This window comes from Anomaloglossus baeobatrachus, chromosome 4 (genome assembly GCF_048569485.1).
Source record: "Anomaloglossus baeobatrachus isolate aAnoBae1 chromosome 4, aAnoBae1.hap1, whole genome shotgun sequence".
Classification (NCBI taxonomy): Eukaryota; Metazoa; Chordata; class Amphibia; order Anura; family Aromobatidae; genus Anomaloglossus; species Anomaloglossus baeobatrachus.
In genome coordinates, this window is record NC_134356.1 from 35,937,849 (window position 1) to 35,953,893 (window position 16,045).

At 41.8% G+C, this 16,045-nt stretch overlaps 1 protein-coding gene across 3 annotated transcripts in view; it reads right to left on the reverse strand.

Moving 5' to 3' along the window:
- LOC142301151 (troponin I, slow skeletal muscle-like) overlaps positions 1 to 16,045 on the reverse strand; it is an 88,861-nt gene that overhangs the window by 19,214 nt on the left and 53,602 nt on the right. For all 3 annotated transcript variants that reach the window (XM_075342177.1, XM_075342175.1, XM_075342176.1), the window contains 3 exons: positions 13,394 to 13,525; positions 11,118 to 11,207; positions 6,895 to 7,068 (listed from right to left, as the gene is read on the reverse strand). In XM_075342177.1, the coding sequence (XP_075198292.1) occupies positions 6,895 to 7,068; positions 11,118 to 11,207; positions 13,394 to 13,519 (390 nt within the window). In that variant the 5' untranslated portion in view covers positions 13,520 to 13,525. The remainder of the gene's footprint in view (positions 1 to 6,894; positions 7,069 to 11,117; positions 11,208 to 13,393; positions 13,526 to 16,045) is intronic.

The following is a 16,045-nucleotide window of genomic DNA, read 5'->3' on the forward strand; positions in this document are numbered from 1 at the left end:
ATACCAGTTATTCACTCCCTAATAGTTCTCTACTTACTAAATATCCAATTTGTCCAGAATTAAATGGATCCTTTCAATGAGAAATTCTGTTATTACTAAGGAAACAAAATATATCAATGTATATAATCAATTTCGTTCCAGGATCACATCGTAGTATCCATATCTTACTAGCCATACAGTACTCACTTGCAGACATGACTGCACAAATAAAGCATAGTATCTGTCCTGTGCCATTATTAGATCTGCGATGGTTCATATCTGTCACCCATTGGGTCCAGTTCCCCTCCAATATGGAGATAAATTTAACTACAAAAAAACATGCAAGGGAGAACATAAATTTCTCCAAAGACAACATTATTTCCCGAAAGTTTGTAGTACTTACTATTAGGTGAAAACGGCAAACAGATGTATAGATATATACCGGATAGTCAGCTGGGAGTGCAGGTAATACACGCCTGCTGAATGTAGCTTCCCTTCAGGTTTAAATACCCCTCCATAAGGTCTCTGTTTCCGGTTTCCAATCAAGGTGAGATGATTGTCATCTCTACCAGCCTATCAGGCTACACATTGCCCGTGAGGTCACTTCCTATGACTAAATCCGGTTACTCGGGCAGAGATGCGATACGTCACTTCCGTTTTAAAATTTTACCTTATCCTCCTTCCAACGGATCATAACCTATATCTGGATCCGGTTTGGCCATAGTATCCCTAGATCCTTTACTCGGGTACATCTATGTTCCATTTCTACGGATCAATCTATTTCCCCATATTTATATATACTGCCGGGTGGCGATTCGTCACTTCCGGTCTATTCGTTACTAATAAAGTTTTATTTAATATGTCCATTTATAAACGGACCATAATCAAAACGGATCTTGATGTATCCATAACGTTTATTATATCCTATCTTTTCGATAAATATTAACTATAGCCACAGAGTTTAATGTGTGATATCAGGGGGCGATATGTCACTTCCGATCAGATCATTGCTAATAAAGTTATTCATTCCACTGTGTCGCTGTTCGTTTCTATGGTAACCGTTCCTGTTTGTATAGATGTAATGTTCAGAAAGCGCCAAAGGATAGGGGCCAGACGATTCTAATACATTCCACCACTGATTATGGGAAATACATATAGTAGTCAAATACATCATCCATTTGTCTCTAGGGTTGGTAACACCATGAGGATAGTTCATATAAGGCTCTGATAGGATTTATATTATGCTAATTTATACAGACACCATGTAACATAAAGGGGGATTAATTCACACAGATACATTATCTGTCCCATCTGTCACCTTTCAATGGGTAATATCATCCATCTACGATAAATTGAATATGGGACAATATATAACTTAACGGACCCCAGAATATCTATGAAAAAAAATTTTTTTTTAAAAAAAATATATCAGTAAGAATATATATATAGACGAATTATTTATCTAGTGATTTAAACTCAGAGAGCTGGAGCGTATGTTGATGCAAAGGATTTTTAGTATCAAGCAAGGTTGTGTATATATTTCTAAATTTTACTCCTACCCTATTTATTGTTTACTTTCTATGGATATCAACTACTATAAAGTCTTTTTAGCAGTCCTTTTCTTTTCCCTAGACATTGTCCTTCTCTTGGAAGGCAACTTATATGTCTTACTGGATTATTGTTAAATTTTCACCTATATAAAGCTTACAAAACTGAGTTGCTCATTTAATCCCTTAGGATGAATAGATTGCAACCAAAACATCCACCTTGTCTCCCTCCGCAGGAACTGTTCCTTGGAGAGTGACTTCGATAAACAATCAAGATCTTTGAGGAATAGATTTCTCCAGAGAGGATATCCTGGAGAAACAATAAAAAAGGCCCAGGATTTTGCTTGGAGAAGCCAAAGGACGGAGTTATTGGTCCCTAGACAAAAGGAGGATCAAGATATCAAAACAAGACTAATAGGGACCTTTGACGACCAGAATCATAGAGTTCTGGGGATCCTGAAAAAATACTGGGGAATACTTCGGAGTGATCCAGACATTAGTAATGCAATCATGGAGACACCATCAGTAACATATAGGAGAGGACGCACGATAGGGGACCAGCTGGTACACAGTCTCTATACTCCCCCCCAAAAGAAGGGCACCTGGTTAGATCATAGAGGAATTGGTACATATAGATGTGGAAAATGCTCTTTCTGTAAATTTGTTATTCCATCTAAAGAATTCATCAGTGTGAGCACGGGTAGAGTCTATAAAAATAGAAATTTTGGCAATTGTAAGACTGAAGGATTAGTATACTTGTGTACCTGCTCCTGCCCACTAGATTATGTGGGAAAGACAAAAAGACAATTTAGAATTAGGATCAGTGAGCATTTGGGAGATGTTAGAAATAAGAGAGACACCCCTATTGCCCGCCATGTGAATGGCTGTCATGGGGGTGATGTGGGATCCCTGTCCTTTAGGATCATAGAAACAGTGCCCAAATCCATCAGAAGGGGGGATTGGGACAAGATAATTTTACAGAGGGAGACAAGGTGGATGTTTTGGTTGCAATCTATTCATCCTAAGGGATTAAATGAGCAACTCAGTTTTGTAAGCTTTATATAGGTGAAAATTTAACAATAATCCAGTAAGACATATAAGTTGCCTTCCAAGAGAAGGACAATGTCTAGGGAAAAGAAAAGGACTGCTAAAAAGACTTTATAGTAGTTGATATCCATAGAAAGTAAACAATAAATAGGGTAGGAGTAAAATTTAGAAATATATACACAACCTTGCTTGATACTAAAAATCCTTTGCATCAACATACGCTCCAGCTCTCTGAGTTTAAATCACTAGATAAATAATTCGTCTATATATATATTCTTACTGATATATTTTTTTTTAAAAAAATTTTTTTTCATAGATATTCTGGGGTCCGTTAAGTTATATATTGTCCCATATTCAATTTATCGTAGATGGATGATATTACCCATTGAAAGGTGACAGATGGGACAGATAATGTATCTGTGTGAATTAATCCCCCTTTATGTTACATGGTGTCTGTATAAATTAGCATAATATAAATCCTATCAGAGCCTTATATGAACTATCCTCATGGTGTTACCAACCCTAGAGACAAATGGATGATGTATTTGACTACTATATGTATTTCCCATAATCAGTGGTGGAATGTATTAGAATCGGCTGGCCCCTATCCTTTGGCGCTTTCTGAACATTACATCTATACAAACAGGAACGGTTACCATAGAAACGAACAGCGACACAGTGGAATGAATAACTTTATTAGCAATGATCTGATCGGAAGTGACATATCGCCCCCTGATATCACACATTAAACTCTGTGGCTATAGTTAATATTTATCGAAAAGATAGGATATAATAAACGTTATGGATACATCAAGATCCGTTTTGATTATGGTCCGTTTATAAATGGACATATTAAATAAAACTTTATTAGTAACGAATAGACCGGAAGTGACGAATCGCCACCCGGCAGTATATATAAATATGGGGAAATAGATTGATCCGTAGAAATGGAACATAGATGTACCCGAGTAAAGGATCTAGGGATACTATGGCCAAACCGGATCCAGATATAGGTTATGATCCGTTGGAAGGAGGATAAGGTAAAATTTTAAAACGGAAGTGACGTATCGCATCTCTGCCCGAGTAACCGGATTTAGTCATAGGAAGTGACCTCACGGGCAATGTGTAGCCTGATAGGCTGGTAGAGATGACAATCATCTCACCTTGATTGGAAACCGGAAACAGAGACCTTATGGAGGGGTATTTAAACCTGAAGGGAAGCTACATTCAGCAGGCGTGTATTACCTGCACTCCCAGCTGACTATCCGGTATATATCTATATATCTGTTTGCCGTTTTCACCTAATAGTAAGTACTACAAACTTTCGGGAAATAATGTTGTCTTTGGAGAAATTTATGTTCTCCCTTGCATGTTTTTTTGTAGTTAAATTTATCTCCATATTGGAGGGGAACTGGACCCAATGGGTGACAGATATGAACCATCGCAGATCTAATAATGGCACAGGACAGATACTATGCTTTATTTGTGCAGTCATGTCTGCAAGTGAGTACTGTATGGCTAGTAAGATATGGATACTACGATGTGATCCTGGAACGAAATTGATTATATACATTGATATATTTTGTTTCCTTAGTAATAACAGAATTTCTCATTGAAAGGATCCATTTAATTCTGGACAAATTGGATATTTAGTAAGTAGAGAACTATTAGGGAGTGAATAACTGGTATAGGATTGATGGTAACCAGTAAAGGGTTGTTTTTTAATTTAAGGTATATTGTTGTTACAGTGTACCATCCATGTGAACTCAATGTGGAAAAGCCCCTGAAGAACCTCCTCTAATATTTAAGTCCTGGAGGTGAAACGCGTCGGGCATTATTAGGACGGGCTAACTTGTTGAATCATTGAATATATCCTGGGATTAATGCAGGAACCCCGGACTGGAGCCTAGACCCTGGCTCTTAATGAATCCTTGAAGGTTGCTGGATTCACTGTGAATAGTTGAAACCATATATTATAAACAATAGCTGACCCATATTGGATCAACAGTGACATATGATGGTAGTATGAATGGGACTCACCGTACATGAATAAAACCCCACAGAACAGCAGCACCTATTAGTGTCGAGCACAGGGTGCTATTAGGGCCAGTCGCCGGAGAGTGGGGGCACCACCAACGTGACGTCACAGGGTGCCGACCCCCACAGGTAGGTAGGGAGAGTTGTAGGGAATTTGCCCACAGTACTCTCACCATACCAATACTTGCATTAATAATTTTTAATTTTTGCACTTATTCCTTATTGTGGTATGTTGAATAAAATTATATTTTTATAAAATAGGGGCTTTTGTTGGTAATTTAGTCATTATATCACTGACTCATTTGGGTTGGAGTGCGACATTGATGTCCTACATAAGTAAAGCTAGGGCGGTGATCAAGTGCATACTTTATATACTGGGCCAGATTAATATACCACAGGCCACTATTCCTAGGGGACTAGGTTAAATGCTAGAAGACAGTGAAGTCATCAGTGGGTCTGAGTGCAATATATATCTAATATATAAAGCTGAATGTGTGTGTGTGTGTGTGTGTGTGTGTGTGTGTGTGTCCGGGATTGGCATCTGCACCATCACAGCTACAGCCACAAAATTTTGCACACTCACACGTCTGGACCCCAAGAGCGTCATAGGTCAGGACAGACACAAAGAGACAGACACAGACAAAGAGACAGCCTGAGAGGTAAAGAGACAGACAGGGAAAGAGAAAGACAGGTTAAGAGACAGACACAGACAGGTAAAGAGACAGACAAAGAGACAGAGACAGACACAGGGAAACAGACAGACAGGGAAAGAGACAGACAGGGTAAGAGACAGACAAAGACAGGTAAAGAGACAGACAAAGAGACAGACACAGGGAAAGATACAGAGGGAAAGAGACAGACAGGGAAAGAGACAGACAGGGAAAGAGACAGACAAGGAAAGAGACAGACAAGGAAAGAGACAGACAGGGAAAGAGACAGACAGGGAAAGTGACAGAGATAGATAGACAGACAGGGAAAGAGATAGACAGACAGGGAAAGAGATTGAGACAGATGGAGAAAGAGACAGAGACAGTCAGAGACAGACAGACAAAGAGATAGAGAGAGAGACAGAGAGATGTACCGTATACAGAGGGGGAGACAGACATTATAATTACATTTATATCTATTTGTTTTGTGGTTTTTGTGTAGAGAATACATATTTGTTAATACATTCTATTTTGTTAACACAGCAGTTATTAACCCGGGCGAAGCCGGGTAGTACAGCTAGTGTATATATATATATATATATATATATATATATATATAGTTCGCTGGGTGTTATAAATAGCAGTGGACAGAGTCACAGGAGCATACAGTGCACCACTGGGTCACCAGGGACAATGTGAAGCCAATCCTGGGTATACTATTGAGAGTTGCAATGCTTTTTAAATGTGTAAATTTGCTAGTTGCCAGGACTATACCCATTTTTCCACATTTGTCACATGAATATTAATGACCCCTTCTCTTCCCTATAAAACTGAATCCATTTATGAATCCTGATATGCAGGAGGAACCAAATGAGCCGCCGGCTGACAGTAAAATTATTATTGTACCTGACTCTCGAGATTTACAGAACTCGCTGCACCCAAACATCATGATTATAGGATTAGCAGCGTGAGAGAGTGCTGGGCCCCAGTACAAGGAGCTGCAGCTACAGCGCCAAACATAGGGACCTATACAGACCAGTGATCCTGGGGGGCTAGAGAAGAGGAGACACAGGGACCTATACAGACCAGTGATCTAGGGGGGCTAGAGAAGAGGAGACACAGGGACCTATACAGACCAGTGATCCAGATTTCTACAATTCTACATTGATTTCTACATTTCCAGGAGGAATAACAGAGTATTAGCACAATGTAGCGTTCTTGTAAAGAATGCTCTAAACTTTTATGGACAATCCAAGTATCTACTTCAACAGACACATCAGGAGAAGTGATTGATCTTCTTTAATGTCTTCTATAATTTTCCCATACATCGTCCTTTCTTGTTAATATATATAAATGTCTAAAATGTCTTAAGGAGGTAAGATTTTCCTCTCCTTCAAACTGAGTTATCCTTTGCCTGCCTGCAGGAATTGCTCAGAAACTTAGTAAAAGAAAAAAAAAAATTACATATCCATTAAGAAATACCTAGAAGATGGGGAGGAGGGAGATGCAGCTGCAGTTTCAATAGAATGTCAGTAAAGCAGCATGACGGGCAGAATGTAGGAGGAGTTTTCTCTGATTGGTTCGTAGCTCTGACATCACACACACCCATTTCCATATATGGGCAGGTTTAGGCTTACCTTCTCGTCTTCCTTCTTCACTGACTTCAGGCTGGCCCTCAGATCTAAAGAGACCTTGGTTGTGGTACCCAGCAGAGCTTTAAGCATGGCGTCTGCGGAAATACGGACTCTGCGCAAGTTTGGACGCTTGAATTTTCCCTTGAGGTCAAAAATCTTCTGATTTAAGTTGTCGATCTATAGGGCGGGAAAAAAAATTATCCTTGTTAATGAGGTGCAGGAAACCAGTGTCATCCTAATCTGGAGATAGCCTCTATAGGAGCACTACAACTGAGTGGTAGAATTTGCTTAATGGGGTATTCCCATCGCATACATTTATGGTAAATTCACAGAATCTGTCATAAATGTATAGTATACAGCAATCCGGCTAATGGGACTGGCATCAATCTAATAAACAGAGCCCCCTTACAGTGGAGAGGGGTCGTTTGGAATTCCCATAGAAATGAATAGGGATTTTGCCCACGTCTCCTCCACTCATCAGCACCCTTTTCTCAAGCAGTTCCCTTTGTTGGGATCCTCATTTATGGCTCGATCTATTATGTCCTGAAACTGTCCCTATTCGCTTGCTATGTAACTAGCCATTAACGCTTTTAAGTGGGTCCTTGCTCTTCATCAGCATTCTGCCAGCACTATAGGTGATACAACTTCCTTTTCTTCACTTCATAGCAAACATTGGTCCTGTTGTCTATAGGCTTTAAAACCCTGAACTGAATGCCTATCTCTCTGTTACCTTTGTATGCAGGGGGACAAATATGCACAAACAAAGACCAAAAACACACTTCCTGTACAGAGATAAAGAATCACCCCCCACTTACTGTACAGAGACAAAAACGTGTCTCAACTTCCTATAGAGAGACAAAGACCCTCCCCCACTTCCTGCACAGAGCAAAAGACTTGCCTACACTTCCTGTACAGAGAAAGAGACCTACCCCCACTTCCTGTACAGAGACAAAATGTCACTCTGACTTCCTGTAGGGACACAAAACACAAAGATTTTCCCCACTTCCTGTAAAGAAACAATTATGCACTCCCACTTTCTGTAAAGAGACAGTATCTCACCTTGACCTCCTGTACAGAGACAAAGAGCTGCCCCCACTTCCTGTACAGAGACAAAGACCCACCTCCACTTTCTGTACAGACACAAAGACCCACCCCCACTTCCTGTAGAAAGACAAAATCTCACCTTGACTTCCTGTACAGAGACAAAGCCCACCTGCACTTCTTGAAGAAAGACAAACACCCGCTCCCACTTCCTGTACAGAGACACAGACTCACCCTCACTTCCTGTATAGAAACAAAGACCCACCGCCACTTCCTGTATAAAGACAAAGACCCACCGCCACTTCCTGTATAGAGACAAAATCTCACACCGACTTCCTGTACAAAGACAAAGACCTGCCCCCACTTCCTGTACAGAGACAAAGACCCACCCTCACTTCCAGTCCAGAGACAAAATCTCACCCTATCTTCCTGTATAGAGACAATGACTTGCCCTCACTTCCTGTACAGAAACAAAGATCCACTTCCTGTACAGAGACAAAGACCACCCCCACTTCCTGTACAGAGAAAAATATCCACCCCCCACTTCCTGTACAGAGATAAAAATCCACCCCCATGTCCTGTAGAAATACAAAATCTCACTCTGACTTCCTGTATAGAGACAAAGACCTGCCCCCACTTCCTGTACAGAGACAAAGACCCACCCTGTCTTCCTGTACCGAGACAATGACTTGCCTCCACTTCCTGTACAGACACAAAGACCCACCCCCACTTCCTGAAGAAAGACAAATATCCGCCCCCACTTCCTGTACAGACACAGAGACCCACCCCCACTTCCTGTACAGACACAAAGACCCACTCCCACTTCCTGAAGAAAGACAAATATCCACCCCCACTTCCTGTACAGACAGACAGAAAGACCCACCCCCACTTCCTGAAGAAAGACAAATATCCGCCCCCACTTCCTGTACAGACACAGAGACCCACCCCCACTTCCTGTACAAACACAAAGACCCACCCCCACTTCCTGAAGAAAGACAAATATCCACCCCCACTTCCTGTACAGACACAAAGACCCACCCCCACTTCCTGTACAGACACAAAGACCCACCAACACTTCCTGTACAGACACAAAGACCCACCCCCACTTCCTGAAGAAAGACAAATATCCGCCCCCACTTCCTGTGGGTAGAAAAAGACCCACCCCCACTTCTTGTAATTTAGCATATATGCAACTAAAGACAGATTGCACATGACAACAGGAAGTCAAGAGCAACTTACTTAGAAAAGAAATCCTAGCAGTTGGCACTTAGCACTTAGTAGGTAGTTTTTCGAGTGTAAAACAACATAATTTTTAAATAAAGTGATTTGCAGATTGTCTATTTATCACATTATCTATGAAATAAGATTGAGTTTTCACAAAGCTTAGGGACACTTTAATAAGCATTGTATGGCACTGTGCTATATGTCTACTGTCCATGCTGTTGGTGGGCACTGTATTATCTTATCTAAACAACAGAACAGAAATATTATTGGGCTCACATAGGGAATTATTAGTTGGAATTATTAGGGATTTTTAAATTTTACTATTATTAGAGATTTTTATGTCATGCCTCCACCCCAAATCTGTAGGGGACTGCCCACGTTTGGAGTTGAGACTTGTGAAACCTCGTTCCTGTCACGGTTCCACTGTGCAGAGCATTTTGCATTTGAAAATGCTCTGCTATGTGTCTTGTGTACTTGCTGATAGCTTTTCTGTCAGCACTAGGGTCCATGCTGGTTTTGGGAGGTGACTTCACAGATGCGTGCTGTTCCTGGTGATTGCTGTGTTTCTTTGCTGGGCTTGCTCTGTCTGAAATTTGCCAGTCGTACTTCCTGCTTGCTCAGTGTGCTCTTGGCTCCTGACTGGTGTAAGTGTTCTGATCTTGGCTTCTGCTCTCTTCCTGACCACGTCTCTTTCTGCTCCCTTAACTTTATACATTACCTCCCAGCTTCTGACCTCAGACCTCTTCCTGAATATGTCTCTGCCTGCTCCCTGAACCTTATACGTTACTGTAACAGTGTGTCCCTCCCCCGCTTGTGCTCATGGTGTAATAGTCTGCCCCTCCTTTATACTGCTTCTGCTGGGAGATTGTTTGTTCTCAGCATGGAACTCCTCCAATCCACAACTTGGTAGATGGAACAGAGCCAGGATGTCTAAAGTCCACTCATTTATCGAATGTCCAGGGGAGATGTGCCCTTCTGCCCACCTTGGGGGCTGATCCCAGGAGAGAAGAACAATGAGACCCATGTTAGTGCAGTTAGTTGGATCTCGGCTTGAGAAGGACTCGGATCTATAACTGAGGCTAGATCCTAGTGCCTGTGTATGGACTGTCACAGATTGGAGATCAGTGGCCACGTGGGCTTGTGTTTTGTTGTTCACCCTGTTGTACTCAAGGAACTCATATAAGGACCTTTGCCATATTTTCCCTGGCGTTGGAGGCGCCCCTGGATCTTTTGTTTTGTTGTGGACTCCTTGCAGACTTTAAGGATTTATATTTATGTCTGGTGCTTTATCTTTGTGGTTCCAATAAAGCCCTTTGGATTGTTCCTTGGCCTGGCGTCCCTTACTGCTCTCTTCGCATACCCCGTCACAGTTACCTCCCGGCTTCTGACCTTGGACCCCTTCCTGACCATGTCTCTGTCTGCTCCCTGAACCTTATACGTTACCTCTTGGCTTCTGACCTCAGACCTCCTCCTGACCATGTCTCTGTCTGGTCCCTGAATCTTATACGTTACCTCCCAGCTTCATACCTTGGACCTCTTCCTGACCACGTCTCTGTCTGCTCCCTGAACCTTATACGTTACCTCCTGGCTTCTGACCTCGGACCTCTTCTTGACCACGTCTTTGTCTGCTCCCTGAATCTTATACATTACTTCCTGGCTTATGATCATGGTTTGTCTGACTACCCTTCTATTCATACTGCTCGTAGTGTCTAGCATCACAGTGCCCTTTAAGACCAGGACAATACCCAAATTTGCAAAGATTGTTTATGAAAATTCAAGACAGTCCTAGGAAATTCGTTACCTTACCGTACGAGGCTTATATTTAGGCGCGGTATGGTCATTTTGGCACAATATAACAGAACACCACATGGTGTCATATAAGGTTGTCCCTTAAGTATCAACCAACTTAGATCTTGTATGACCCAATAGTCTGGGCAAGGCAGGACGCAGCGCTTCCTTACTTCCATAGAATTCTTTTTTACTTTTTCTTCAATAGTATAACGCTCTTCATCAACAAGGTCAATCTGTCTGTGAAGTTTGGTGCATAATTGCTAATAAAAAAAGAAAAAACAAAATATAAAGTGAGCAAGTTACATACACTTGTAAAGTGTTCTCACACTTATATAGCATCCTATATATCAGGGGATATGGTAAGTATCAGCATATGGCAAATGACCTCTCTGGAAAGGAGCGTGGCTTAGCAGGAAAGGAGTGTAGCTTAGCATGCAACACCATGCTGAAAAATGTGGCGCAAATTTCTGGCTATCCAAACAATAGGTGGTGAAAACACAAGCAATTCATTGTTTGCATAGTTTTTCTTTTGTTTCGTCTTTTTTTTTTGCACTGGCAGATACTGAGCAAATTGGTGAACAAAGGCTTCCAATTCATCATTTGCATATTTTGCTAAGTATCTTTTGTTGACTTTTTTTGCTCCAAATTCTTCAAAATTGCCCAAAATCGTCTTTATTTTTGTCTTTCATCTTTTTTTGCAACTTTTTAGAGCAAAAAAAGTTGAATGTTTTGCTTGAAATGGTACAAAATTTGCACAAAAATTCCAAACATACATAAAAAAACCCCTGAAGGGCGAGTTGGGAGGGGGGGGGGACAGGAGAACAGCTAAGAAATTTATCAGCTAAGCAATCGAACACATATAAAATAGATTTTTTTATTGTTTTTTATTTAAAAAAAAGAAGATGCATTTAAAAAGAATAAGGTGCGAACGAAAAACAGGCAAAAAAACAACAAAAGCTAGACCAAAAAAAAGCACAAATACAATAATGTATCAGGTCTTAATGAAGTTATCCGCTACCTTAACTCATTTCATTTTTAGTCATCAATTTTATTAGAGTAATATAAACCTTTTATCATGGAGATGGCAGCACTTGTCTGTCAGCTGCAATTCTGTTGTTTACATCAATTCCTTCCACTCCCCAAGCTTACTGTGCTCTATTACTATAATCTACATCATGCCTTACAGTAGCTGGGAGCCAGCACTTAGCTCACCTCCTCGCTTCTCCGCCATGCAATGCTTAAGATATTGGGAGATACCAAGTGCCAGAACAGCCCAGGATAGGTACTGCCAGGAATTGCCAGATGGCCAATAAAGCCATGTCACTGTGTTTATGATGCACAGTTTGGCGCTTTTCTGCTGTCCATGTCAGTGATTAGATTACCTTAGATTTCCTTAACCCTTTGCTTTTGAAATGTAGATTGCAGCACTTCACTAACAAAGGTGTCAGCCCCTGCTGTTACTGCTGAAAGCTTGTGTGAGGCAGACTAACTGTGTCTTCAGGATGCATGCTCAGGTAGCTGTCATTCACTCCTTATCGTCCACACCCACCATCAGGAGCCCAGTGACAACTTCATTTTGTCTGATTTCTTCAGATATGAAAGTATCAGAGGAGGCAGAACAATCTGCATAACAATCCAGTACTAGGTGATTCCTGCTGAGATGCACTCATAGACGTTATAAATCCGTTCTACTTTTACCTGAAAACATCTACATACAGGCTTTGTGCCCATGGACATTCAAGAAATTAAAAATGTGCGACAATACCACACAAACCCGATGAAAAAGGAAAAAAAAAATACCTTTTTCTCTCATTCCCAGAAACCCCTTTAATTGAGCCAGCTATGTGCTCAATTGTAAAATATTTTGGATTATCACACATTTGAGTTTCAAAAGGAAAGGTCAAAATAAAGTGATAAAATCAAGTTCCATTCTTACCAACATTTAACTGGTTGAAATGTAAACCCCGCCCCCGAGGAACACCTGGATATTCCCATGAGCATTCCTAAGCTAACACTTTTTAGTGTGGTTGTGCCAAGTTTCACCCCTTTGTTGTCTGGTTCACTGAACTATCCTGGCAAAATCGGGTCTGTGGGCAAATATGATGGTCACGCACCTCAATGCTCCTCTATAGGGAAGGTTTAAAGGTTGAAGGTAGACATAAGGACCCTCAAGTTCAACCCATAACCTAAACATGATGATCCAAAACCGAATGTAGGCTGGTAGCCCTCCAGAGCTCCCCATAACTACCCTCCATGCTGGCTAATAGAAGAGGGTCTTATATAAAGGAACCTCCGGTAAAAGGGTTATTGAAAATGGATTTCCTTAATCAAACCCCCTTTAGTATAGTAAAGATGTCAGAGATAGCCCTGCAAAGAGTCTTTACATCTCTCATTATCAAATGTCACAAAATCCTTCCAAAAACACTTGAATTGAAAAGTTTATTACCTGTAATTCCTGTACACTCAGCCCATGACACTGTAAGGGAGGAACCTTCTCTGACAGAGTCCGGGCCTTCTCCTCCTCGGTTTCTTTTATTTCTCTTTCTAAATCTTCACTGGCTTTTGCCAACATAAGAGTCTGTGAAGGAAACAACTCAATAAAAAATCCAGAAAATCAGGAATAGAAAGATAATTTTAGAAGGACATAATAATGTACAAAATCTATCTATCCCTCTATCTATCCCTCTATCTATCCCTCTATCTATCCCTCTATCTATCCCTCTATCTATCCCTCTATCTATCCCTCTATCTATCTATCTATCTATCTATCTATCTATCTATCTATCCCTCTATCTATCCCTCTATCTATCTATCCCTCTATCTATCCCTCTATCTATCTATCTATATATCTATCTATCTATCTATCTATCCCTCTATCTATCCCTCTATCTATCCCTCTATCTATCCCTCTATCTATCTATCTATATATCTATCTATCTATCTATCCCTCTATCTATCCCTCTATCTATCCCTCTATCTATCCCTCTATCTATCTATCTATCTATCTATCTATCTATCTATCTATCCCTCTATCCCTCTATCTATCTATCTATCTATCTATCTATCTATCTATCTATCTATCCCTCTATCCCTCTATCCCTCTATCTATCTATCTATCTATCCCTCTATCTATCTATCTATCCCTCTACTATCTATCTATCTATTATCTATCTATCCCTCTATCTATCCCTCTATCTATCTATCCATCTATCTATCTATCCCTCTATCTATCCCTCTATCTATCCCTCTATCTATCTATCTATCTATCTATCTATCTATCTATCCCTCTATCTATCCCTCTATCTATCTATCTATCTATCTATCTATCTATCTATCTATCCCTCTATCTATCTATCCCTCTACTATCTATCTATCTATTATCTATCTATCCCTCTATCTATCCCTCTATCTATCTATCCATCTATCTATCTATCCCTCTATCTATCCCTCTATCTATCCCTCTATCTATCTATCTATCTATCCCTCTATCTATCCCTCTATCTATCTATCCATCTATCTATCTATCTATCTATCCCTCTATCTATCCCTCTATCTATCCCTCTATCTATCCCTCTATCTATCTATCCCTCTATCTATCTATCCCTCTATCTATCCCTCTATCTATCCCTCTATCTATCCCTCTATCTATCTATCCCTCTATCTATCTATCTATCTATCTATCTATCTATCTATCTATCTATCTATCTATCTATCCCTCTATCTATCCCTCTATCTATCTATCTATCTATCCCTTTATCTATCCATCTATCTATCTATCTATCCCTCTATCTATCTATCCCTCTTTTTATCTATCCCTCTATCTATCTATGTGTCGTGCCCAGGGATATGGGGTACTCGCTCCCGTGCAGTGTATATTCTTGGGAATGTCACTTTGGTGGCCGTTGCCCGGTTCCGTGCCCTGTGCCCTTTTTGTAAAGGGGACATATTTACAGGGGATTAGATTAGTGTTCACCTGTGACGCCACTTGCGGTGTTGCGGCTATGTAGATGGAGCCGCCGCTGTACAATGTCCACTACTGGGGCTGGTGTCAATGGCAGCTTGGTGGGAGGGGCGGACTGAGGACGGACAGTCAGATAGTCTGAGGAGTCGAGGAGTGATGGTGGACAGGAGGAGACGCACTAACAGGGAGTTGACAGTAACCTGGTGCCCAGTAGGGTAGTTTCCGGTATACTCCCGGAACTACGCACCGACAGGGTACAGGACCCTAGGACAGGCAGAAGCTCCAGGTAGGCCTGTTAACACCTGCACTCTTTATCTATCTATCTATCAATCTATCTATCTATCCTTCTACCCATCTCCCCCTCTATTCATCTATCCTTCTATCCTTTTACCCATCTATCTATCTGTGACACCCTGGCCGGGCCAGGTAGTCACAAATAGGCCCCTGCACTACACCCTTCCCTCACAGGTGACATCAGCCAACCTTCAAAACCCTAGTCACCCCCCTCAGGGCTGGGTAGACACACCAGGGGGTGGAACCAGGCGGTTGGAAGACGCCCACCAAGGAGTCTAGACAGCCGGGAGCGGGTAATAGTGAGATTCTGTTGGAGTTCAAGTTGGAGAGGAGTGTGGGCTGGAGCTGAGTGCAGCTCCAGCAGAGGCGAATACCCCAAGTTGAACGGCGCCAGGGTAGGAGCCCTGGTGCCAGTGGCTAGGAGGCAGACGGCGATCTCCGTCTGCAGGAGCCAGGAAGACGGCTTGGTGGAACCGAGGCGGACCAGGACAGGGTAGTGGCCCGCCGGTACCGACCCGGGGAACCGACTCGGAAACCGGAGCACACGGGGGGGGGGTACTCGGACCCTGAAGCTGGGACCAGAAGCTACTGGAACCGGTTAATTTACCGATTGAGGCCAGGACTGGAGGTCCTGTCCCACCCAAAGTCCCTATTAGAAGACAACAGCCCACCGAGGGGGATAAAAGGCCACTGCCAGGGCTCAGAGATCCCACGGGCCAGCGTCTGCAGGCAAGGGCTCCTTAGGCCACATCCAGCCGGGAGCGGACTCCTGAAGTTGCAAGCACAGGCACTCCACCATCTTAAAAAGGTGCAGGAGAAAGACAGAGACCACCAGCCGGGTGG